At 45.2% G+C, this 24,494-nt stretch overlaps 2 protein-coding genes across 2 annotated transcripts; one reads left to right on the forward strand and one right to left on the reverse strand.

The window, feature by feature from the left end:
* Positions 1-1,335: 1,335 nt before the first annotated feature.
* LOC311117246 (zinc finger CCHC-type and RNA-binding motif-containing protein 1-like) lies at positions 1,336-3,851 on the reverse strand. The gene is made up of 8 exons (XM_084192218.1): positions 3,698-3,851; positions 3,429-3,542; positions 3,264-3,292; positions 2,909-3,020; positions 2,711-2,818; positions 2,484-2,593; positions 2,188-2,260; positions 1,336-2,041 (listed from the first exon to the last, which is right to left on the reverse strand). The coding sequence occupies exons 2-8, from the start codon at positions 3,510-3,512 to the stop codon at positions 1,892-1,894; spliced, it is 666 nt and encodes a 221-aa protein (XP_084048344.1). The 5' UTR covers positions 3,513-3,542; positions 3,698-3,851; the 3' UTR covers positions 1,336-1,891.
* Positions 3,852-3,906: 55 nt separating this feature from the next.
* Positions 3,907-23,698, forward strand: LOC311117247 (uncharacterized protein; the record flags this gene model as incomplete). Its single annotated transcript, XM_084192219.1, has 10 exons — positions 3,907-3,939; positions 4,546-4,616; positions 4,775-4,839; positions 5,501-5,719; positions 6,515-6,591; positions 9,709-9,846; positions 10,445-10,578; positions 14,163-14,224; positions 20,886-21,017; positions 23,639-23,698. Coding segments are annotated over exons 2-10 (888 nt in total). The 5' UTR covers positions 3,907-3,939; positions 4,546-4,615.
* Between the last annotated feature and the right edge of the window lie 796 nt (positions 23,699-24,494).

Here is a 24,494-nt window from a genome sequence, read left to right on the forward strand (position 1 = left end):
TCAAACATTCCTAAGCCATAAGTCTGTATAACCTAACCTCACTGGCTCTCCTCCCATCCCATCTCATTGCTTCAAAAGGTAGCTCTTGAAGATGACCTGCCTAACAGACAGAAGTGGCCTTGCAGGTATAAATCAGAATGTGCCATGGCTGAGGGCTGCAGCATGTACTGTCTGGCTCCCTGTCAGGACACTCCATCACATGGAGCGCTTGCTCTCTGATAGGGAACACATCATATGTAAGAGCTGCACACTGCGCTCATCAGGACAACAGCCACCTTACTGTACTGTCCAGCTGTTGGAGGAGAAGAGTAGTGTCGTAGTAAATATATAATGTTATAGCTTGGTCTGACTAAAATCTTGTGCATGACCCATTTTGTGTTGGGCCTTTGTATTCAATACAATGGACAAAAGAGTCCTATCTTGTCAGCCTTGTCAGCAGGTGGCTAAGGACAACACCCACGCCATAGGTCTCTCAGTTCTTCCAACTCACGAGTTCTTGCTCTGAGGACACACACACACACACATCATCACTGATAACACACACACACACACACACACACACACATCATCACTGATAACACACACACACACACACACACACACACACATCATCACTGATAACACACACACACACACACATCATCACTGTTAAACACACACACACACACACAAAAATCCCCTTCCTTTAGGCTGAACATTTGAAGACAGAGAACCCGACTCAGAGCCAATGCAACAGTGGAGGGGACCTCGCCCAACTCATCAGGACCAATCAGAAGATCAGAACTACTAGATTCAACCTACATCATTTACTGTATAAAATGTCTGCACACAATGTTTCGGGGCTCTCTCAGATATCTCCCTACGAGATTGACGAACGGGTCCGTGCACGCGATTCCAGATATCTTTACCTCTGAATAAACTGCCTTTATTATACCATATCCACCCTGTCCAAAGTCTCTACTTGGTCTCAGTTCTCCAGTAAACTTGTTTTATCAACAGTAGCCCCCCACAATAGAATATTAATATTGAAATACAGGAAGGAACGTTGCCTTGCTAGAGAACATGGAATATGGTGAAGAGCACACTGCGTAATCAGGACATCCATCTTACTGTACTGTCAACAGCTGTTGGAGGGGAAGACTAGCCCCCAGAAAGGAAGATTAATATTGAAATACAGAAAGGAATGTTGCCTTGCTAGAGAACATGGAATATGGTGAGAAGCCTGGTGCGCCCATTAGGACAACACTACAGCACACACACCTTACTGTACTGTGTCTCTGGTTAGCAGCTGGGGGATGGGGAGTTGTGATTGATATTGACATACAGGAAGGAATGTTCATGACTTGAATGTTCTTTATTCCTATTTATCAGCAAAAGTGTGGTTCATTATAGTGAAAAACCACATGCTACCTGTGGTGTTCTACTCTTTCACTGATGTTTCAATACTGTTTTCAAATAAATTGTGCATTCACCTAAAGATTGGGATGTGGTAGGCTTTTTAAAAATAAAATAGTTGTATTTCCCTAATATTGACATACATAGGAAGGGTGAAAAAAAGACTAAAACAACTATGGTATATTTACAAAGCTGTTCAAAATAAAACAGCAGAAACACACAAAAGGCCGGTCAGTTCATCTTCATTCACATTGTTCCAATGCCTCAGAAGAACCTCATAATAAGGACTAAGGATCAAAGTACAAAAAAAATCAAATACTGTTACAGAAACAGTTAAGGACTTCAACTAAAATGGTACACTGTAACCCTTTTCATCAAACACGTTTCATCTTTGTTCAGGTTGATGATGCCCTTGCAGATCTTGACAAACAGAACGTCCCCGTTCATTTTCTAATATTTGCTACTCGAGAGTCTGAATTATATCTGTGAAATCCCCTCAGTCGCTCAGTTCTTCCTCATCACTGAAGTAGGCACTCTTTTTGATCCTGGGTTTCTTGGAGTCATCTAATGTGGAAGCCTGACCGGCCTCCTCAGCCACGAATGCAGTCTGCTGTCTCCTATGCTGCTCCTCCTCAAGTCGTGCTTGCTGTGGAACACATGATCCCATGTGTGATTTTAGAAGAGGGCTCGGATAAGGACACATTTTGCATGATTGTAATAGTAAATTGAGGGTTTCAAGTAATACAATAGCCTACTAACTTCCCCCAACTTAAAGTACATTTGTGCACTTACCTGGAAAGCTATGGCTTGACTTAAGCTGTCAAGAGCTGGGTCCTCTCCCTCTTCCTCACTTTCCTCCTCTTCTCTGGAAACGACAGAGAAACAAATCAGAAACATCATAGAAACAAACACACACAGAGGAAATACAAACAATGAGAAATATGACATCACAATCAAATAAATATTCTCTGAACTAAAGCCCAACTGAAATAGAACAGTTACTGTTAATATCAAGGACATGCTGCCGTTGACCACGATCATAGCCGTTTGCGAACACGAGAGTGGCAATGTCTTGATAAGATACTTACACTTCATCAGGCTCTTCAACCTTTTTTTTCTTCTTCTTTTCTTTCTTCTTCGGGGGTTCTCTTTCACCAAGCAAGTTTTTGGGGCATGCATAGCTTAAATGCCCTGTATCCTATGAAGTGGAAACGACAGAAATACTGTATAAATAGCACTAAGATCTGGCTACACATTCCGGATGGATGAAGAGGGAAACGGAGATGGCTTATCTAGGCAGACAGTATCAACTTACCCCACATTCATAACATTTGGACTTGTCTGTGTAGTTTCGCCTCCTGATAAATTCAGTCGCTCGCCCGTTGTCGATAGCAATGCTCGCTTTCACTGTTCTGCCAAACAACTACGGGCGAAAAAGAGGGGGACTTTGACGCAAAAACAACACATCAGATATGTGACTTGTTATGAAAACAGGGGGACGAGAAATGCCCACCTGTTTGTTGTTGAGCGATCTAAAGCAGCTCTGTGCAGACTCTTTGTCCAGGAAGAGCACAAAAGCCACACCTTTACTTTTGCGTGTTTCTTTATCTTTGACTATTGTCACCCTGAAAGCATGAGACAATCATTATCTTCTCTGATAATCACAACAACAACATATTGCTTTAGATTTTTTGTTATTCACTGTCAATGTTTCATAAAATAAAATAATTTTTTTTTATCTTTAACTCTGCATTGTTGGAAACGGACCAGTAACTAGGAATTTCACCGTTAGTTTACGAAGCATGTGACCATTTTTTGGTTTGTATTTGAGCTTAGTTTAGTTCATTATTTTGATACCGGTAACTTACTTCACAACTTTTCCATATTTGGTGAAAAGCTGAAATGAAAAGATCCAAGACATTATTTGAGGTAAGTTTTCCAAATGGCATAAAACAGAAGGATCATGAACTTGGGAGTTAGTGATAGGGAGGGGTATAGTAGTTATATGACATTCCTGTACAGATGCAGAATACCTTGTGTAGATCACTGTTGGTTAGAGAGAAGGGCAGGTTGGACACATAGACTGTGCTTCTACTGGGAGCCAAACCGCCACTCATCTTGACTTCACCATCAGCGTGAGACAGACACTGAAAACAGATTCATGGTGATGAATAATCAGATTTAAACTAGCTAGCTAGTTATCTATTTCATTCCGCGATATGCAAGTTAGCTATGATGCTAGCTCAAATCAGATGTGTATTACCTGGAAATACACATTCAAGGAATCGAATAAATCACTTACCTAGACAGACAACATTGGTGATGTATAGTTATTGAGTGGGCAACAAAAAAGAAGGTAAATATGTTGCTTTTTATTAGTTTTTCAATCTCAGTAATATGTGTTTACTAGCTAGCTGCCAAAAACAAACGAGAACTGTTCGTCGTCACAGGAATATGACGTTTCACGTGACTGACCTTTTGTCAATCCAATCAAAATTCAGTGTGTACATGCGCAAACCGGAAGAAGGTGAAAAGTAGGCAAGGGTGAGCTTTTTTTCCCCCATATCTTTTGTGAAGACGACTTTATTTTCTCCAACGTGCGCATCGTTTATGACGTGTTTACATGTTTGTGTTCGTAAATATGTATTTGTTCTAAATACTGTTTTCGGTTTGAGCAAATTAACTCAGCATGGATTGTGGACTAGCTTCAGCATGTAGCTAACGTAAGCATACCTAGCTAGCAGTCAAATCTACACAACCTGCGACATATATATTAGAACAACGTTATGTACTAAATACGGTAACTAATTAGCGAGCCATTAGAAAGAGGTGTTTTCATATCACCAATCTCAATGGTTGGAGGTTTGTTTGAAAGAAGAGTAGTAGTAGTTAGCTACTAGCTAGGGCGTTAGTGCGGCTTGCTAACGCTAAACCAAAGATTATGGTTGAGCCTCCTGAGGAACGCGCGTTAACGTCCTGCCAGGACTCCTGGATCTGAGCTAGCTGCTAGCTACTGTAGCTTCCATACTATCACAAATACTGTATTGACATAGCCCTATGCTTGGTATTTCCTAACCTGAATGTTAATAGCTAATGTGCACACTATGCATTATTGTCAAACTAATATGTCACATCTTCTTCTTTCGCCAGTTAGTATTGACTGTCCCTGTTGGCATTACCCACTCCCAATACTACTACATAGACTTGACCAGACTAAACAAGTAAGTGGAAATATTTTGCTTTCCCAAAAAAAATGTATCCAGTTATGCATAAGCAACATTTCCACCAGGTCTTCCCACATGTAGGCATGTTCATGAACACCTACCACAGCTTTGATTGTCATTAACTGTGTAAACTTCCCCTGCTGTCTTCTTTGCAGTGGCTTACAGGAGAGACAGAAACATAAGGGATGTCTATGAGGAACGCTTCCTACCAGACAGAGCGGTGAGTGTTTTTTTCGGTGGACAATGTTGTTCGGTTTATATATTTATAATTGTACTCATTTACTTTCCATTATAATACTTAACAGAACCTAGCTGAGGAATGCTCAACTCCGTTCTCTTATATCGAGGTGGAGTTGAGTATTGTTAACTGGTCACTGCTGAAATTCATAATTTTAATAAAAACTTTTATCGAATACAACCATTTACTTTTTCCTAATTTGGGTTCTGGTGGCCTTGAAGTACTACGTCAGCTGAGATTCAACTGGCACAAAAGTTGAGCAACACAAATGAGGAAAAAGTATATGGTTGTATTCAATAAAAGTTTTGATTAAAAGTATGAACTTCCGCACCTGCAGTTGTACAGGTAAGCGTTTTCAGAATGTACATTTGTGCAAGTATCGACTGATGGTGCCTCAATGTCGTTGCTAGCAAATCGCGCGACTAGTTATCAATACTCAACTCCGCCTTGATATAAGAGAAAAGAGTTGAGCGTTCCTGAGCTCCACAGAACTGTGTTTTGTTTCCATCCTGAAAATTACATGAGTTCTATGATTGACTGAACATTTATTTACATGATTTTTCTTAAATAATAATAGTAAATAGCTTTCTAGAGGACATAAACCTAATCTTGTTTCTCTTTATCTTCTTGTAAATCATTGTAGGCCCCATATCCCAGATCAGCTGGAGCAGGGCCTGTAGAGAGGAGGCCGGCTGGTTTTGGAAGGCCAGACGAGGAGTACAATCGAGGGTTTGAGTACGACGGGCCTCGCTTTTATCCAAATGGAGGCCCTCGAGGTTACCATGGCGAGGATCAAGGAGGCTACCGTGGCGACAGCATTCATTTCCCTAACGAGCGCAGAGGTGTTCCACCTTCCCGGAGAGTAAGTGGCTTGTTGTCATACAATGAATAAACCCTTACTGTACACACACAATTAAGCCTTATGCCAAGGAAACATAATATTCCATTTCCATTTAGTCATTTAGCAGACACTCTTATCCAGAGCGACTTACAGTTAGTGCATACATTATTTTTTTTATACTGGCCCCCCGTAATATCTGCACATCAATGTACTGTACATGCTGGTTTTACAAGCACAAAAGAATGTGCCCCATATCGGTTGCATTAGTATGATTTGAGAAGCTGCAAGAAATATTTATCTTACAGTAGAATGTGTACACCACAATGGAAGTGCTTCTACATCTTCATTGCTTGCTCTTTGGGGTTTTAGGCTGGGTTTCTGTATAAGCACTTTGTGACATCTGCTGATGTAAAAAAGGCTTTATAAATACATTTGATTGAAGTACTGAATTTAGATCAGAGTACAGTCAATGCTAAAGTTATAGGGTATATGATTATAGTACAGCTAGAAATCCATTCTATTCACCGCAAACTGTATGAGAATGAGTTTATTTCAACCTCTAACGACACTTGGTGTTCAGATAAAGAATTACATGTTGAAAACATTTACAGTTGAATAGAAGATGCTCTGTCAATCACTTTCATTGGTGCACACAGAGGATTGGAAAATAATATTTTAGAAAATACTGTCTAATAAACAACAGTTTGTTTTTCAAGATGGGACACCTATAGATATGTTGTTCAGTACTGCCAGCCCCCCATGTAGTAGCAGGTTCATTTCAAACAATAAAATAAATTCCCTGCGTCTGTCTTCTAGCCGGAGGAGCCATACCCCTACCCCGGTAGAGCGCCCCCTAGAGAGGACCCCCACTCAGGACGGCAGATGGAGTTCAGGTAGGCACAACTGTCTCACACACACCTGGATATTTGTTTTGAAACTTTCATCAGGAGAATTGGAGCTTCATCTTCAAGTAGTCTGACCTTGTATAACCACTGTTCTGTTTCACTACAAGTAGCTCTCCTGACCCCCCCAATGTATGCTCTGTCATTATCTAAGTGACCAGAGGATGGCATTGTTGCTCCACTTGTTTACCATGACAACCAGTCTTTTTGACATAGCCTTCCCAATCAGCCCTGTAGACTGAAGCCCATGTCGTGTCTGTACTGATTTGAACCCAGGTCTGGCCCACATCGGCCACCGTCCACCTCTCTGCTCATATAGCTCTCTCCTGGGACTGGGAGAGAAACACAGAAACACCTCAGGGTCGACTGCTGCCGCTCTGCTTTCACACCACGCCACACCTGGGTTCAAATGGTATTTGAAATCATTTCAAATATATTATCTGGGCTTGATTGAGCCTTGCCTGGCTTAATGACTGCATAAAATAGTCCCAAAACAGCAAACCCCGCCCATCTGGCAATCCATGCAGACTAGAGCAAACACTGAAAAGATTTCAAATGGTAGTTGAACCCAGGTCTGCACCACAATGAGCGTACCATTTCTTGTGGCAGCCCGGGGTCGCCTACTGGTCTTTAAAACCCTACCTATCAGTGTCACTCTGCATCTGGTATAACCTGACATGATGGAGGTGAAGGAAGGTACAGGGATAACGATGGTGTCTACTGAGTCACCCTCCGGACAGCACCAACACTATGAAACAGGACATGGGTCTGGTCACAACTGTATAAGGCAGTCACTACACTACAACATTGGCCAGAGTGTGGCTGAGCAGGGTTCTGTGACTGTCCCGGGGCCAGGAGAGGTACATGCGTGCAGCAGCAGCACTCACCTGTTTATTTTAAGGGCCAGGTGTTCAAGGCTGTAGGTTTTTATTCTCCTACGTTCTTCAGTTCCTCAGGTGAAGTAATAGAGAGAGTAATTACTGTGATAAATCAAGTCAGTGTTGAGAGGTTATGATAGTCACACGCCCCGAGGCCCACTGCAATCCGGTTAGTTAGGTCAGGTCTGGCTGTATGTTGTTATTTGTCTTGGCGTATTTACCTGTAGCGACAGTGTAAAGTTTAGGACGCACACATAAAGGGACTGAGAGATTGCTTAGTCTGATGCAACCTGAAGTTGATTGATGTTCAAACTGTATTTATCATACAATTGCACTCTTGACCTGAACTACAATCAACAGGAATGAACTCATTAGATTGAGTCCTCCTTTTAATGATCACTGATAAAGTACATTCAGGTAGTGATTTTGAAGTATGTTCAGGCATTCTACAGGATTTGAAGACCGCTATGTGTAGAATACACTAACCCCAGGTTTAAGAAGGAGAGCAACCACCTTACTTAATCAACACAGCAGAAATTTAAGGAAATATGTTCTACTTTAACAACTGTCTCTAATTCAAGACCTAGACTATTCATTTCACACCGTTGGTCAGTTTAGTCAGTTAGAGCCCACTGTTAAACAGCCAGGGGCCATTGTTACAGTTCAGAAGTGGGAGGTTAAAGTAGCAGGCTAATATTTAGGGGTAACATCGGCAGTAAAGACTGACATGTGGTAATTTGCTTTGTGTACGGATAGGGTCAGACGAGGTCATGTACCCTTCAAACAACACCCTGTGTGCGTCCCAAATGGTACCCGTTCCCCTTTATAGTGCACTACTTTTGACCAGAGCCCACAGTGCACTATGTAGGGAATAGGGTGCCATTTGGGACGCATCCCCAGGGTCATTAAAGTTTTGTGAGGTCGGTCACTCCAAGCTGCTGGTTGGTTGGAGGACGGGGGGGGGAAGAGGACCAGGGTTCAGGCTGGGGTTGCTAAGACCAGGTGCCTTTAATTAGTTTATACCCTCGCCTGCCCCTCCTGCCCCTGGGCCTGCCTGCCTGGCTGGGTCGGTCTACAGCCTGCCGTATAAGAGGCACATAATCAGCGAGCACCAAACCAGAGGGGATCAACATTCACAACAGGAGAGGAGAGAGAGGGCTGGAGGGTAAACTAATGTTAATGGTTTTACTGCTGCTAACACAGATGTGTGTTTAGGAAGATGAAACTACTAGGGCTTAGCCTTCGCACAGAGAGCAATGGTAGAGTTTTAACAGAGCAATTAAAACCAGTTGAAAATACCATTTAGCCTGAAGATATTTAGATAAATATGTAGTTGGTTAGGTTTCTGTCCCAATATATTTTGGAAGAAGCATTGATTCATAATGGGATTTTCTTGTGCATTTTCAGTCCTAATATGTAGCAGCACTTTTCCTCATTTTACAATTCCAGACCTGAAAGGAGATATACAAATTCTTCAGGTTTTGGGCTCAGATTGCGACCAGGGTGGTGTTCTGTTGATGTGGTATTTCGTCTCTACGGTACCTCATCTTAATGCCATCTACCTTGGCCCGGTGCTCCCCTGTCTAGGAGTCCGTCTCACTGGTCTAAAACCTTCACCCCTACGACCCCGGGGTCCCCCCTCTCTCCACCCCTCTGTCCGTGTCTGTCCTGTCAGCACTACAGGCTCCAGTGCTGATCCACCGTGGCCAGGGGAAGACTTATCTAAATAAACCCTTAAACATCTTGACAGGAGTGTCTAGTGCCCTGTGACGGCCCCTTCTTAACCCAGATGTAGCAGAAGGTGGAGATCAGCAGTGGACCAACAGAGAAGGTTCATGGTTGCTCTGAGTGGAGTGGTGCTACTGGATACTGACTAGTGCTCAGTGCCTGCGGTCAAATGACAGTTGAAGCCGTCTTGTTGAGCAGTCCCTCTAAAATCACGTCTGCTCGCTCTGACACAGTGCAGATGGAAAGCTTTGATGAACAGCAGATGTAGGCTAGTGGCCAAGACTCCCAAGACATTCCCCTCCTACCTTTTTATATACCAGGATTGCAAAGTGGTTGTGACCTTTGGTTAAGAAATAGTCTACTGCTTCCACTAATGTACTGTTTTAAACCTCTTAGTTTACCATAGTCCTTTTAAATTGCCAAGTACCTCCAGTATTAAACCTGATTTGTACAGTCTGCTGTTGAGATGTGGTCCTTGATGTGTGATTGTCTTTCCACCCAGAAGCAGTGGCCGTGCAGCGCCCCCACCCCCCAGTGTCAGGGCTCAGGGGATGTACCCTGCACCCCGCTCCCTGTCTGCGGTGGTCCCAGAGGGGGGGGATGATACCCTGATGCAGGCCATCCTCAACCTGGACAGAGGGTACGTATCTATCTGGTGGTGGTACTGTCCATTACTAACTGGACAGAGGGTATGTATCTGTCTGGTGGTACTGTCCATTACTAACTGGACAGAGGGTATGTATCTATCTGGTGGTGGTACTGTCCATTATTAACTGGACAGAGGGTATGTATCTGTCTGGTGGTACTGTCCATTACTAACTGGACAGAGGGTACGTATCTATCTGGTGGTGGTACTATCCATTACTAACTGGACAGAGGGTACGTATCTATCTGGTGGTGGTACTATCCATTACTAACTGGACAGAGGGTACGTATCTATCTGGTGGTGGTACTATCCATTACTAACTGGACAGTGGCCCGTCAGGAAGTCCAGGATCCAGTTGCAGAGGGAAGTGTTCAGTCCCAGGGTCCTTAGCTTGGTGACGAACATGGAGGGGACAATGGTGTTGAACGCTGAGCTGTGGTGGTCAGACTCTACCTATGTAAAGAAGCTGATCACTCTCTCTGTGTCCTCTATCTTGTCTTCTGTAATTTTACCCTTTACCATCTTTAGTTGAATGTACTGATTATAAGTCACTCTAAGTGACTGAAATCCCCCTTCCCTCTCACACCTACAGAAGGAAAGGTCCCTTGCCTCCCCTGAGAACAGATGTCCCCCCCTCCCCCCACAGCCGGTCCGGCTCCACCGTGAGCAGCAGGAGCTACTCTCCAGATAGAGGCAAGGGTCTCCTCCACCCCGCCCAGCAGAAGAGTAAGTACCTACCCCACCAGTAATGTTCCTTTTGGGTTGCATTCAGTTCAGCAGCTTATGAAGAGCTGGGATTCCACCTGAACTTGTCCAATAGACAGACGATAGCCCTGTGAATGGACATTTTGACCCACTGCATTATTGGAACCAGGGGGGAAAATCCTCCCCATCCTCGGCCTCTGTAGTTGAATCTTGTCGTCCCCGTCTGATGATGTCATGGCGCGCTTTTAGGTGTGGACTATCCTGAAGCGCTCTCTGGTGCCCCTGTGGCTGTGGGGGAGCAGCCCTGTGGTGGGTGGATCTTCCCCAAACAGGCCCCTGGACAAGTACCCATGGGTCAGTGGTGCGCTGTGCTGTGTTAGAGCCCTAGCTTTAGAAGTCCACTACTCCATAGTAGCATGCAGCGTGTAGCATGTACTACTAACTCTCTTTACGCTTCATACGGTCCTACCTGATTCACAATATAGGGTCCAACCGGGCCGGCTTGGTTTCACATCCACCTTAGTCACCGGAACCGTGCTGGAAAGGGCCATCTGGAGCCAGCAGCGTCCAGTTTGGGCCACCCTATAGTGTGAATCAGCCATAGTTGTGATTGTCTCTTCCGCTGAAAGAAAGCTTCCTTTGAAGGGCTGAGCATCACAATTCTATTAGTAATTTTTTATTTTTATTTTCACCTTTATTTAACCAGGTAAGCCAGTTGTGAACAAGTTCTCATTTACAACTGCGACCTGCCCAAGATAAAGCAAAGCAGTGCGATAAAAACAACAACAACACAGAGTTACATATGGGGTAAACAAAAACAAAACGTACAGTCAATAACACAATAGAAAATCTATATACAGTGTGTGCAAATGTAGTAAGTTATGGAGGTAAGGCAATAAATAGGCCATAGTGCAAAATAATTACAATTTAGTATTAACACTGGAATGCTAGATGTGCAGAAGATGATGTGCAAATAGAGAGACTGGGGTGCAAATTAGCAAAATAAATAACAATATGGGGATGAGGTCGTTGGGTGGGCTAATTACAGATGGGCTGTGTACATGTGCAGTGATCGGTAAGCTGCTCTGACAACTGATGCTTAAAGTTAGTGAGGGAGATAAGTGTCTCCAGCTTCAGAGATTTTTGCAGTTCGTTCCAGTCATTTGCAGCAGAGAACTGGAAGGAATGGCGGCCAAAGGAGGTGTTGGCTTTGGGGATGACCAGTGAGATATACCTACTGGAACGCATACTACGGGTGGGTGTTGCTATGGTGACCAATGATCTAAGATAAGGCGGGGATTTGCCTAGAAGTGATTTATAGATGACCTGGAGCCAGTGGGTTTGGCGACAAATATGTAGTGAGGGCCAACCAACGAGCGTGTACAGGTCACAATGGTGGGTAGCATATGGGGCTTTGGTGACAAAACGGATGGCACTGTGATAGACTACATCCAATTTGCCGAGTTGAGTGTTGGAGGCTATTTTGTTAATTCAAGGATCGGTAGGATAGTCAGTTTTACGAGGGCATGTTTAGCAGCATGAGTGAAGGAGGCTTTGTTGCGAAATAGGAAGCCGATTCTAGATTTAACTTTGGATTGGAGATGCTTAATGTGAGTCTGGAAGGAGAGTTTACAGTCTAACCAGACACCTAGGTATTTGTAGTTGTCCACATATTCTAAGTCAGACCCGCCAAGTGTAGTGATTCTAGTCGGGCGGGCGGGTGCCAGCAGCGTTCGATTGAAGAGCATGCATTTAGTTTTACTAGCGTTTAAGAGCAGTTGGAGGCCACGGAAGGAGTGTTGTATGGCATTGAAGCTCGTTTGGAGGTTTGTTAACACAGTGTCCAATGAAGGGCCAGATGTATACAAAACAGCCATATTCATCATCTATAGTAGGTCATTAGTTAACAGGAGCCGTTCCCAGCTAGTCTCAGTGACTGCCATGTTCTCTTCTCCATGGTCTCTCAGGGTGTGAAGAGTATTGTCAGAGCAGGATCTCTGGTAAGTACAGGGAAGAGAGGAACCGTAGATGAGTTCTGGAGACTATAGTGTGTTAGTCTAGAGAATAAACACATTAACTGTAGCTAAATCATGAACTGTAATGGGTCTGCAGAATAAATGCTGGATTACTGTTAGTTGATCATAAGAATTCTATCCTGTGTCTTTAATGACATGCAATCGATCTAACCAAGGACCTATTATGGAGAAATGGCTATTTAACTCCTTGATCTAACACCAAGTCCCGCAAGGTTTAACCACTAAGTTTAATTGAGATATAAAATAAGGTTTAACCGTGAACCAATGTTCCCACCCAATGGCTAGCTCAGCCCATAATAAAGGAGATCTAGGTTTGAAGTTTTCTGTGAAGGGCTTTGTCCTGCTGGGTGTGTTTCAGCTGAGGTAACCTGAGAGAGAGCGTTGCTAATTGGTCGGCTGGCCTGCCCACTTCACGCTCTCTGCCACTTTGTTATGGATCATAAAAACGCTGGCGGGTCGTGTGTGTAGAGGAAGGAGTAGGGTGTCTACTCTAATGGATATAACTGCTGTGTGGGTAGACATGTTAGTGTGGGAGAGGGATGTTACTGGCCACCATGTTGGCTCTGTCAAACCCCAGTCACTATTCAAGTATTCAATCCAAAGACAAAAACTAATATCCTCCACCCACAGGTTCTCTCTCTCTCTTGTCTTTCTCGGTCTCAATCCCACTTTCACATTCAGTTATGGAGTGTTTTTGATAACATGGAAATGAATTCTGTTCAACCCACAAAGTCGGCCAAAAGGATTTGACACAGTCACACACATCCCTCCACTAGAAATAATGTAATTGAAAACATATCCACAATCAGAATTTCGTTTAGCAATTTATCTGAATAATGTAACGGTAAATGATGAAGAGATCCTCTTAATAAAATATGGAACCATCAGGTCATTTGAATTTCCACTCTGAGTGTCTGAGTATGGTCTTTGAAGTGACACAGACATGGGCCTATTGGGTAATTGGCCATGGCGCCTGGGGTGGTGCCCACTGGGCATCGAGTGCTGCTTGGGCATCAAGCCTCTGGCAACACTGAGGTCAGAGAGAATGAGTGAGAGAGCGAGAGACGGAAAGAGGAGAGTGTCAATGGACGAATGAGGTCATGTAGCGTCGAGGTTCAATTCAGCCCCAAGTCTGACTAGCCTGCAGGGTGTCTCCTAGTGCAGTTCCCCCTAGGCTTATTATGCAACCATCCACAGGATATGATCAGTGCAGAGGGGATAGGAGGGGATAAGCCCGGATGAGAGGAGTAAAAATAGAGGGTTTACATCCAAAATAATAACAGGATCTGGACAAAGGAAAGATCCAATGCAATGGTGGATGGAGAGCAGAGGGGACCATCTGGTTGTGTAGACTAGGTGAGCTGTATACCCCTGGCCCCTCCCACAGGAACCTACCTGGCTGTGTCAGAACATGTCAAAACGCCTTTATTACCCCCCAATAAGCTCACACTATATGCTTAGTGGGCTTTTTCATTGTACTGGCTCCAGGTCTGGTTTTCTGAATGAATCCCTCCTCAACCCACTCCCTCAGACTCTTACTCTGTTGTGTTCCTCTCTTTCTCTCTCCAGACAAAGACAGGCTCCCTGGTCATTCTCAGGACGGGTCACCTCAGAGCACAGCGTCCACTAAGGTGAGTCCTGCTGTTGAAGTGTTTTACACATTTAAAACACACACAGGGGCAAAAAGGAAGAGTCACCACTATAGTTAGCGGTTCATGCTTCAAGTCATGTCAGTGTGTGGTATATTTAAGGAATAATGCCCGAGGGGGTGTGGTAAATGGCCAATATACCACGGCTAAGGGCTGTTCTTAGGCATATACCCTTAGCCGTGGTATATTGACCATATACCACAACCCCCTGAGGTGCTTTATTGCTATTATAAGATGGGTACCAACGTAATTAGAGCAGTAAAAATAAATGTTTTGTCATACCCGTGGTATACGGTCTCATATACCACGGCATTCAGGACTCGAACCACCCAGTTTATAATATTCGCCTTAGCATCTCCAAGTAGAGAGATGGATGTCTGGAACTTTAGATCCAATTCACTGATGTTCCTTCCCAGCCCTTGGTTTTCCCTGGCTGAGTGGAGCTAGTCTCCCCATGGGGATATGCTAGGTAGACTGGCTGAGTGGAGCTAGTCTCCCCATGGGGATATGCTAGGTAGACTGGCTGAGTGGAGCTAGTCTCCCCATGGGGATATGGGATATTCAATGTTAATTAGTTTTTCCCTCTGCCTTTCTCTTGAAGACTAAAGCAGTACTGACTTGAGTGCAAGTGTAGTCACTTAAAAATAACTGTCACAACACTCTTCTGCTGACAGCCTGATGGAGTTGTTGATAGAATAATTTGGTAATGACTAGTTATTACACCCCAGAACTGTGTGAAATGGGTTAGAATCATAAGACTATAATCTGATAATGTGTGTAGCTTAGTTAGAAGTACAATGAGACAGTTGTCTTATTTTTGTAGTTAGGCATGCAGAAGGGCAAAACGATTGAAACCAATAACAGGAGACCAGTTTCAAAAACAGATGTCCCCACACAGGGAAAGGGAGTGAAAGGCTTGCAGAATATTGTGAGAACAGCGATAACTATGTATGGGAATAGAGAAAAACTGCAGCCTGCCCGAGCAAGTAGTAGACTATGATAAGAATGTGTGTGTGTGTGTGTGTGTGTGTGACCTGATGGTCAGGACAGCAGAGGATAACCACATGAGCTACCCGAGTGGCGCAGTGGTCTAAGGCACTGCATCGCAGTGCTAACTGTGCCACTAGAGATCCTGGTTCGAATCCAGGCTCTGTCGCAGCCGGCCGTGACCGGGAGACCCATGGGCGGCGCACAATTGGCCCAGCGTCGTCCAGGGTAGGGGAGGGAATGGCCGGCAGGGATGTAGCTCAGTTGATAGAGCATGGCGTTTGTAACGCCAGGGTTGTGGGTTTGATTCCCACGGGGGGCCAGTATAAAAAAAATATTTATTCACTAACTGTAAGTCGCTCTGGATAAGAGCGTCTGCTAAATGACTAAAATGTAAAATGTAAATGTAAGCTAAACCCAGGTGTGAGCTTACAAGATGTGTACAGTGGAAAATACAGCCGCCTAAAGCGGAGTGGGATTTTTCCTCTGACGTATGTGTATACAAATATTGTGTGCCCATTTTGGGACAGAGCGCTCTCTGAATAAATACTGATCATTGCAGAAAGGGGGCTTTGTTTAATTCATTATTTAATTAGAGATTTACAACCTCTGGGAATTATTCAAAGATTTGAGAAGTAGTTGACTTCAACCATTGAGATGACAAAATTCTCGTGATAGTTGTTTAACATGCTCCTCCCACCCCACTGTGTCTGTCTTTATGTGGGTCTGTGTGGGTCTGTGTCAGTGGGTCTAGCAGCAAGCCCACTGGGCCAGATACACCTAGAGCCTAGCAGCAGGCCCACTGGGCCAGATAAACCTAGAGACTAGCAGCAGGCCCACTGGGCCAGATAAACCTAGAGACTAGCAGCAGGCCCACTGGGCCAGATAAACCTAGAGACTAGCAGCAGGCCCACTGGGCCAGATAAACCTAGAGACTAGCAGCAGGCCCACTGGGCCAGATAAACCTAGAGACTAGCAGCAGGCCCACTGGGCCAGATAAACCTAGAGACTAGCAGCAGGCCCACTGGGCCAGATAAACCTAGAGACTAGCAGCAGGCCCACTGGGCCAGATAAACCTAGAGACTAGCAGCAGGCCCACTGGGCCAGATAAACCTAGAGTCTAGCAGCAGGCCCACTGGGCCAGATAAACCTAGAGACTAGCAGCAGGCCCACTGGGCCAGATAAACCTAGAGTCTAGCAGCAGGCCCACTGGGCCAGATAAACCTAGAGACTAGCAGCAGGCCCACTGGGCCAGATAAACCTAGAGACTAGCAGCAGGCCCACTGGGCCAGATAAACCTAGAGACTAGCAGCAGGCCCACTGGGCCAGATAAACCTAGAGACTAGCAGCAGGCCCACTGGGCCAGATAAACCTAGAGACTAGCAGCAGGCCCACTGGGCCAGATAAACCTAGAGACTAGCAGCAGGCCCACTGGGCCAGATAAACCTAGAGACTAGCAGCAGGCCCACTGGGCCAGATAAACCTAGAGACTAGCAGCAGGCCCACTGGGCCAGATAAACCTAGAGTCTAGCAGCAGGCCCACTGGGCCAGATAAACCTAGAGACTAGCAGCAGGCCCACTGGGCCAGATAAACCTAGAGTCTAGCAGCAGGCCCACTGGGCCAGATAAACCTAGAGACTAGCAGCAGGCCCACTGGGCCAGATAAACCTAGAGACTAGCAGCAGGCCCACTGGGCCAGATAAACCTAGAGACTAGCAGCAGGCCCACTGGGCCAGATAAACCTAGAGACTAGCAGCAGGCCCACTGGGCCAGATAAACCTAGAGACTAGCAGCAGGCCAGCGGGTAGAGTCATCCCAGACCAGTGCCATGCCTGAAAGGGTGTGAGTGTATGAGTGTCATCAGCACCATTGACCACGCCATGTTCACCACTGTCTCTATTACCACACGCCATGTATCTCTGACGGCCCACCATACAGAATACATAGAGCTGCCTGATGCTCCACCATACTGAATACATAGAGCTGCCTGATGCTCCACCATACTGAATACATAGAGCTGCCTGATGGCCCACCATACTGAATACATAGAGCTGCCTGATGCTCCACCATACTGAATACATAGAGCTACCTGATGCTCCACCATACTGAATACATAGAGCTGCCTGATGCTCCACCATACTGAATACATAGAGCTGCCTGATGCTCCACCATACTGAATACATAGAGCTGCCTGATGCTCCACCATACTGAATACATAGAGCTGCCTGATGGCCCACCATACTGAATACATAGAGCTGCCTGATGCTCCACCATACTGAATACATAGAGCTGCCTGATGCTCCACCATACTGAATACATAGAGCTGCCTGATGCTCCACCATACTGAATACATAGAGCTGCCTGATGCTCCACCATACTGAATACATAGAGCTGCCTGATGCTCCACCATACTAAATACATAGAGCTACCTGATGCTCCACCATACTGAATACATAGAGCTGCCTGATGGCCCACCATACTGAATACATAGAGCTGCCTGATGCTCCACCATACTGAATACATAGAGCTACCTGATGCTCCACCATACTGAATACATAGAGCTGCCTGATGCTCCACCATACTGAATACATAGAGCTGCCTGATGCTCCACCATACTGAATACATAGAGCTGCCTGATGCTCCACCATACTGAATACATAGAGCTGCCTGTTACGCTAGTGACGCTACATTAACTATGGTCTCTGTTTCATCATATCATCTCTAACAAACAAACCTCTTAAACTATTCCGGAACATCTTAGAACTGTTCAAACGCTGTCAAGCATCTGATGCCAGTTGTGTTAGTAAATATTTGCTGTATACTCTGGGTATGATCATTCTTTTGATCGGATTGACATTTAGACAACTGTTTGAAACTAGCCAGACACTTTCTGAAGCTTTATCCTCCCAGAGATCTGAAGGCCCACACTGCACGGTACCTCCCTTGGAGATCGTGTGTGTGCGTGCGTGTACACACCAATAAACCCTCTGTGATGAAAGTAGATTTTTTTTTTGGTGAGAGTCCTGCGACCCCCTCCATCCCTCTGTTTGATCTGGTCACGACAGGCATTCAGGCGGTGTGTTCTCCACCCCTCTCCCTGTTTTAGAACCCATAACCTTAGACAAGATCAAAGAGCTCTGCCGTTAGTAAACTCATTTTAATGGGAGACCGTGTAGGTTCAATAAACACTCTTGCTTTTGGGAGTTATCCTTAGGAGAACACAGACACACACAGGCACCAGGTCTCACAGGGTAACTGCTCAGGCTTATACATACTCTACCAGTCAAAGGTTTGGACACACCTACTCATTCAAGAGTGTTTCTTTATTTTTACTATTTTCTACATTGTAGAATAATAGTGAAGACATCAAAACTATGAAATAACACATATGGAATCATGTAGTAACCAAAAAAAGTGTTAAACAAATCAAAATATATTTTATATTTGAGATTCATCAAATAGCCACCCTTTGCCTTGATGACAGCTTTGCACACTCTTGGCATTCTCTCAACCAGCTTCACCTGGAATGCTTTTCCAACAGTCTTGAAGGAGTTCCCACATGCTGAGCACTTGTTGGCTGCTTTTCCTTCACTCTACAGTCCAACTCATCCCAAACCATCTCAATTTGGTTGAGGTTGGGGGATTGTGGAGGCCAGGTCATCTGATGCAGCACTCCATCACTATCCTTCTTGGTAAAATAGCCCAGGTGTGTTGTGTCATTGTCCTGTTGAAAAATAAATAATAGTCCCACTAAGCCCAAACCAGATGTGATGGCATATTGCTGCAGAATGCTGTGGTAGCCATGCTGGTTAAGTGTGCCTTGAATTCTAAATAAATCACTGACAGTGTCACCAGCAAAGCACCCCCACACCATAACACCACCTCCTCCATGCTTTACAGTGGGAACTACACATGCGGAGATCATCACAAGGCCTGATTCACACAGTCCCCTCTGAACAATTGATGTTGAGATGTGTCTGTGACTTGAACTGTGAAGCATTTATTTGGGCTGCAATTTCTGAGGCTGGTAACTCTAATGAACTTATCCTCTGCAGCAGAGGTAACTCTGGGTCTTCCATTCCTGTGGCGGTCCTCATGAGAGCCAGTTTCATCATAGCGCTTGATGGTTTTTGCGACTGCACTTGAAGAAACTTTCAAAGTTCTTCAAATGTTCCGTAATGACTGACCTTCATGTCTTAAAGTAATGATGGACTGATGTTTCTCTTTGCTTATTTGAGCTGCCATAATATGGACTTGGTCTTTTACCAAATAGGGCTGTCTTCTGTATACCCCCCCTACCTTGTCACAACACAACTGATTGGCTCAAATGCATTAAGAAGGAAAGAAATTCCACATTTTTAAGAAATGAATTCCAGGTGACTACCTCATGAAGCTGGTTGAGAGAATGCCAAGAGTGTGCAAAGCTGTCATCAATGCAAAGGGTGGCTACTTTGAAGAATCTCAAATCTCAAATATATTTTGATTTGTTTAACACTTTTTGGGTTACTACATGATTCCATATGTGTTATTTCATAGTTTTGATGTCTTCACTATTATTCTACAATGTAAAAAATAGTAAAAATAAAGGAAAACCCTTGAATGAGTAGGTGTGTCCAAACTTTTTTTTACTGGTAGTGTATCTGGGATGCTTAGGGTTTCTTTATGATGTGTTCGTAAAGGCTGGACATTGAAGTGGGACTGGGAGAGAGAGAGCCTGGCTGCGTTTACACAGGCAACCCCATTCTGATTTCTTTCCACTAATTGATATTTTGGCCAATCACATCAGATCTTTTCACATCATATATTTTTTAGAGCCCCACTCACTCTCTTCCTGGTTGCCCTCCATGCTTGGCTTTGTGATCCCCCATTTTCATATATTTTTCTATTTTCTTCTTCTTGGAGGATGGAGGGTCACTAATGCGACTTCACTTGCTTCCTCTCTCCAGAATGAGCGTATTTAATCAAGCGTAGCCAGCTCTCCGCTTCCCCAGTCCTCTAGCTAGCCCCTTAATGTACAATAGGAAATGAGGATTGAGCGATGCAGAGGGGGAGAGGTTGAAAGAGAGAGAGACGGCGAGATCCAGCAGTATAGAAGCAATGATCGAAGTTGGCCTCGTTTCTCCCTGTCTTAGTCTCTGACATGCGGCTGCTGCCATCGCTGTGGGGTCAGTCTATTATACCCAGTGGGGAGGGAGGGATAATATTGCTTGGCTGGCTGATCTCTCTCTCTACTATAGATGGTTAGTTGGAGCTCTGCTATGTGATTTGATCACAGTACTTTATGCAATGCAAACGTCTCATTTTGTTTTGGCTATTTCTCTGTGGGCTTATTTAAACTTTTCCATGATGCACAGCTGAAACCTAAAAGGAGGGAAAGCTCCACTTAGATACTGACCAGAGCACTGTGTGTGTTTTGGACTCTCTGGGTATGACCACACTGTTTGAGGGGAACACTCATATCGAATCACTGGCAATGATAGCAGAGGGGACAATGCAGAAGTACTTTATGCTTTTAAAAAGTTAGGTTTTTTGTTTTAAATTGAACTTAAAATAGACTTAAATTAATATGAAATAAACTAAGCTTATGTTCAGTATTCAGAAATCCTTTCTTCAGACAGTAGAGTAACCAGGCAACCATCTCTCTCTTTCTCCCCAGGAGGTGGCTCATATCCTGGAGGGGGACCGCGAGGAGGGCCTGCCCTCCATCGATGAGACCCCCAAGACCCTGGATGACTTCCAGGAGCGCCGAGCGCTGGCCATCGCAGCCAAGGCCCGGGAAATAGAGAAGGTACCTAACACAGCCATGTCTCAGGCGTGGTTAGGCCACATTCATGCTTCAGTGTATTTGTCATATGTATAATAATACAGTGAAATGCTTTCTCAAAAGAGACTTTGCCATAATCAATCAGGTCATGTGGTTAGGAAAAGCTTGAAAAACATTAGTGTAATTAGGGCCTGGAGTTTTTCCTTATCCTGTTAGCTGTCAGCTAAAAATTCCTGGGCCGAGTCATGGTTTCATATCAGTGTGTTTCTGTAGCTAGTACCCTGGCTCCCTCCTGCATTACTGCAAATAGCCAGACACCCATACATACATACCAGGTTTATATACCACCAGCCTAGCTCAGCCCAGGTTTATATACCACCACCACCAGCCTAGTTCAGCCCAGGTTTATATACCACCACCACCAGCAGCCTAGTTCAGCCCAGGTTTATATACCACCACCACCAGCAGCCTAGTTCAGCCTAGGTTTATATACCACCAGCAGCCTAGTTCAGCCCAGGTTTATATACCACCACCACTAGCCTAGTTCAGCCCAGGTTTATATACCACCACCACCAGCAGCCTAGTTCAGCCCAGGTTTATATACCACCACCACCAGCAGCCTAGTTCAGCCCAGGTTTATATACCACCACCAGCCTAGTTCAGCCCAGGTTTATATACCACCACCACCAGCAGCCTAGTTCAGCCCAGGTTTATATACCACCACCACCAGCAGCCTAGTTCAGCCCAGGTTTATATACCACCACCACCAGCAGCCTAGTTCAGCCCAGGTTTATATACCACCACCACCACCAGCAGCCTAGTTCAGCCCAGGTTTATATACCACCACCACCACCAGCCTAGTTCAGCCCAGGTTTATATACCACCACCACCAGCCTAGTTCAGCCCAGGTTTATATACCACCAGCAGCCTAGTTCAGCCCAGGTTTATATACCACCACCACTAGCCTAGTTCAGCCCAGGTTTATATACCACCACCACCAGCAGCCTAGTTCAGCCCAGGTTTATATACCACCACCACCAGCAGCCTAGTTCAGCCAAGGTTTATATACCACCACCACCAGCAGCCTAGTTCAGCCTAGGTTTATATACCACCAGCAGCCTAGTTCAGCCCAGGTTTATATACCACCACCACTAGCCTAGTTCAGCCCAGGTTTATATACCACCACCACCAGCAGCCTAGTTCAGCCCAGGTTTATATACCACCACCACCAGCAGCCTAGTTCAGCCCAGGTTTATATACCACCACCACCAGCCTAGTTCAGCCCAGGTTTATATACCACCAGCAGCCTAGTTCAGCCCAGGTTTATATACCACCACCACTAGCCTAGTTCAGCCCAGGTTTATATACCACCACCACCACCAGCCTAGTTCAGCCCAGGTTTATATACCACCACCACCAGCCTAGTTCATCCTAGGTTTATATACCACCACCACCAGCAGCCTAGTTCAGCCCAGGTTTATATGCCACCACCACCAGCCTAGTTCAGCCCAGGTTTATATACCACCACCAGCCTAGTTCAGCCCATGTTTATATACCACCACCACCAGCAGCCTAGTTCAGCCCAGGTTTATATACCACCACCACCAGCAGCCTAGTTCAGCCCAGGTTTATGTACCACCACCACCAGCAGCCTAGTTCAGCCCAGGTTTATATACCACCACCACCAGCAGCCTAGTTCAGCCCAGGTTTATATACCACCACCACCACCAGCAGCCTAGTTCAGCCCAGGTTTATATACCACCACCACCAGCAGCCTAGTTCAGCCCAGGTTTATATACCACCACCAGCAGCCTAGTTCAGCCTAGGTTTATATACCACCACCAGCAGCCTAGTTCAGCCCAGGTTTATATACCACCACCACAACCAGCCTAGTTCAGCCTAGGTTTATATACCACCACCACCTTCAGCCTAGGTTTATATACCACCACCACCACCAGCCTAGCTCAGCCCAGGTTTATATACCACCACCACCACCAGCCTAGCTCAGCCCAGGTTTATATACCACCACCACCACCAGCCTAGCTCAGCCCAGGTTTATATACCACCACCAGCCTAGCTCAGCCCAGGTTTATATACCACCACCACCACCAGCCTAGCTCAGCCCAGGTTTATATACCACCACCAGCCTAGCTCAGCCCAGGTTTATATACCACCACCAGCCTAGCTCAGCCCAGGTTTATATACCACCACTACCACCAGCCTAGTTCAGCCCAGGTTTATATAACACCACCCAGCCTCCCACCACCCAGCTCACCCATGGTTTTCCCTTAGGTCTTAACTGTTCCTTACTCGTTCTATCCCTGCACAGCAGACATGTACGACCCAGGAAAATGACTTTTCAATTTGAGAATGAAAATGCAGGCAAGGGGTGAGATAGAAAGCACCCGAGGCGTGTGTGTTTGTGTGTGTGTGTGTGTGTGTGTGTTTGTTATCCAATGCGCCCAGTGAGCTAATGAAGGCCATCTCTGCTGTTTTACTGAGCTCATTAAACCTGAGATAGCTCTCTACCCCAGGAGGACACTAACACACACAGAGCCCTTCTGTGGAGCTGCACCTCAGAACATGGCCGTTACAACAGTGCTGACACGGCAGCTTCCTAAACGCTTTATGCCCTCTTCCCTCAGAGAAAAAGGTTTGAGGGGGCCATAGTAAGGATCGTGTTGTTAAACATAGCTCTCCTCTAGGTCTGGTCAGAGAACACATCTGGTCAGCTCTCCTCTAGGTCTGGCCAGAGAACACATCTGGTCAGCTTTCCTCTAGGTCTAGTCAGAGAACACATCTGGTCAGCTCTCCTCCAGGTCTAGTCAGAGAACACATCTGGTCAGCTCTCCTCTAGGTCTGGTCAGAGAACACATCTGGTCAGCTCTCCTCTAGGTCTAGTCAGAGAACACATCTGGTCAGCTCTAGGTCTAGTCAGAGAACACATCTAGCATTAAATTCATAATAAGATGTAATGTTTATGTTGAAAGCAATACCTTTATGTGTCACATTGAAGTTTGTCTTGATCTCACTGCAAACTGACAGTGAGATAGATGGACGGTAATATTTCAATAGAAAGCTCCTTTTTGTGTGGTTGAAGCGTAGGCTTGTATTTGACGTGATGTGCTGTCAGAGAACGCAAAAGAGATGTCCCAAACCAGTACTTCAAAACCTATTGTTCAGTCCTCTTTCTATCTGAATAAAGAAGCATTGCTTTAGAGAAACTATTCCTGAGAGCACTGGGCCTCTCCTCAACAGCATCTGTTTTTATCCTCTGAGGTTTCACTTTGCTGCTCTTTTCCAAACCAAGTGATTGAAGTGTTTGTTTATGTCCTCAGATCATGCATAGTTACGCGACACGGCATGGAATCCTTTCAAGAAACAACCCCCCTTATTTCACATTAGAAAGGTCTGTGAAGTGAAATGAGGCTCTCCTCTGCAGTAATGGTTAACCGCTCAACAAGTGTCAACCAGATGTCAACCGCACACACACACACACAC

Source organism: Coregonus lavaretus (genome assembly GCF_964263955.1).
Source record: "Coregonus lavaretus genome assembly, contig: HAP1_SCAFFOLD_5339, whole genome shotgun sequence".
Classification (NCBI taxonomy): Eukaryota; Metazoa; Chordata; class Actinopteri; order Salmoniformes; family Salmonidae; genus Coregonus; species Coregonus lavaretus.

Coding starts and splice junctions, on each gene's coding strand:
- LOC311117246 (XM_084192218.1), bottom strand. CDS start 3,512: ATGAGTGGCGGTTTGGCTCCCAGTAGAAGCACAGTCTATGTGTCCAAC. Junction 3,293..3,428: donor CCAACAGTGATCTACACAAG/GTATTCTGCATC, acceptor TTTTCATTTCAG/CTTTTCACCAAATATGGAAA. Junction 2,261..2,483: donor GTTGAAGAGCCTGATGAAGT/GTAAGTATCTTA, acceptor TGTCGTTTCCAG/AGAAGAGGAGGAAAGTGAGG.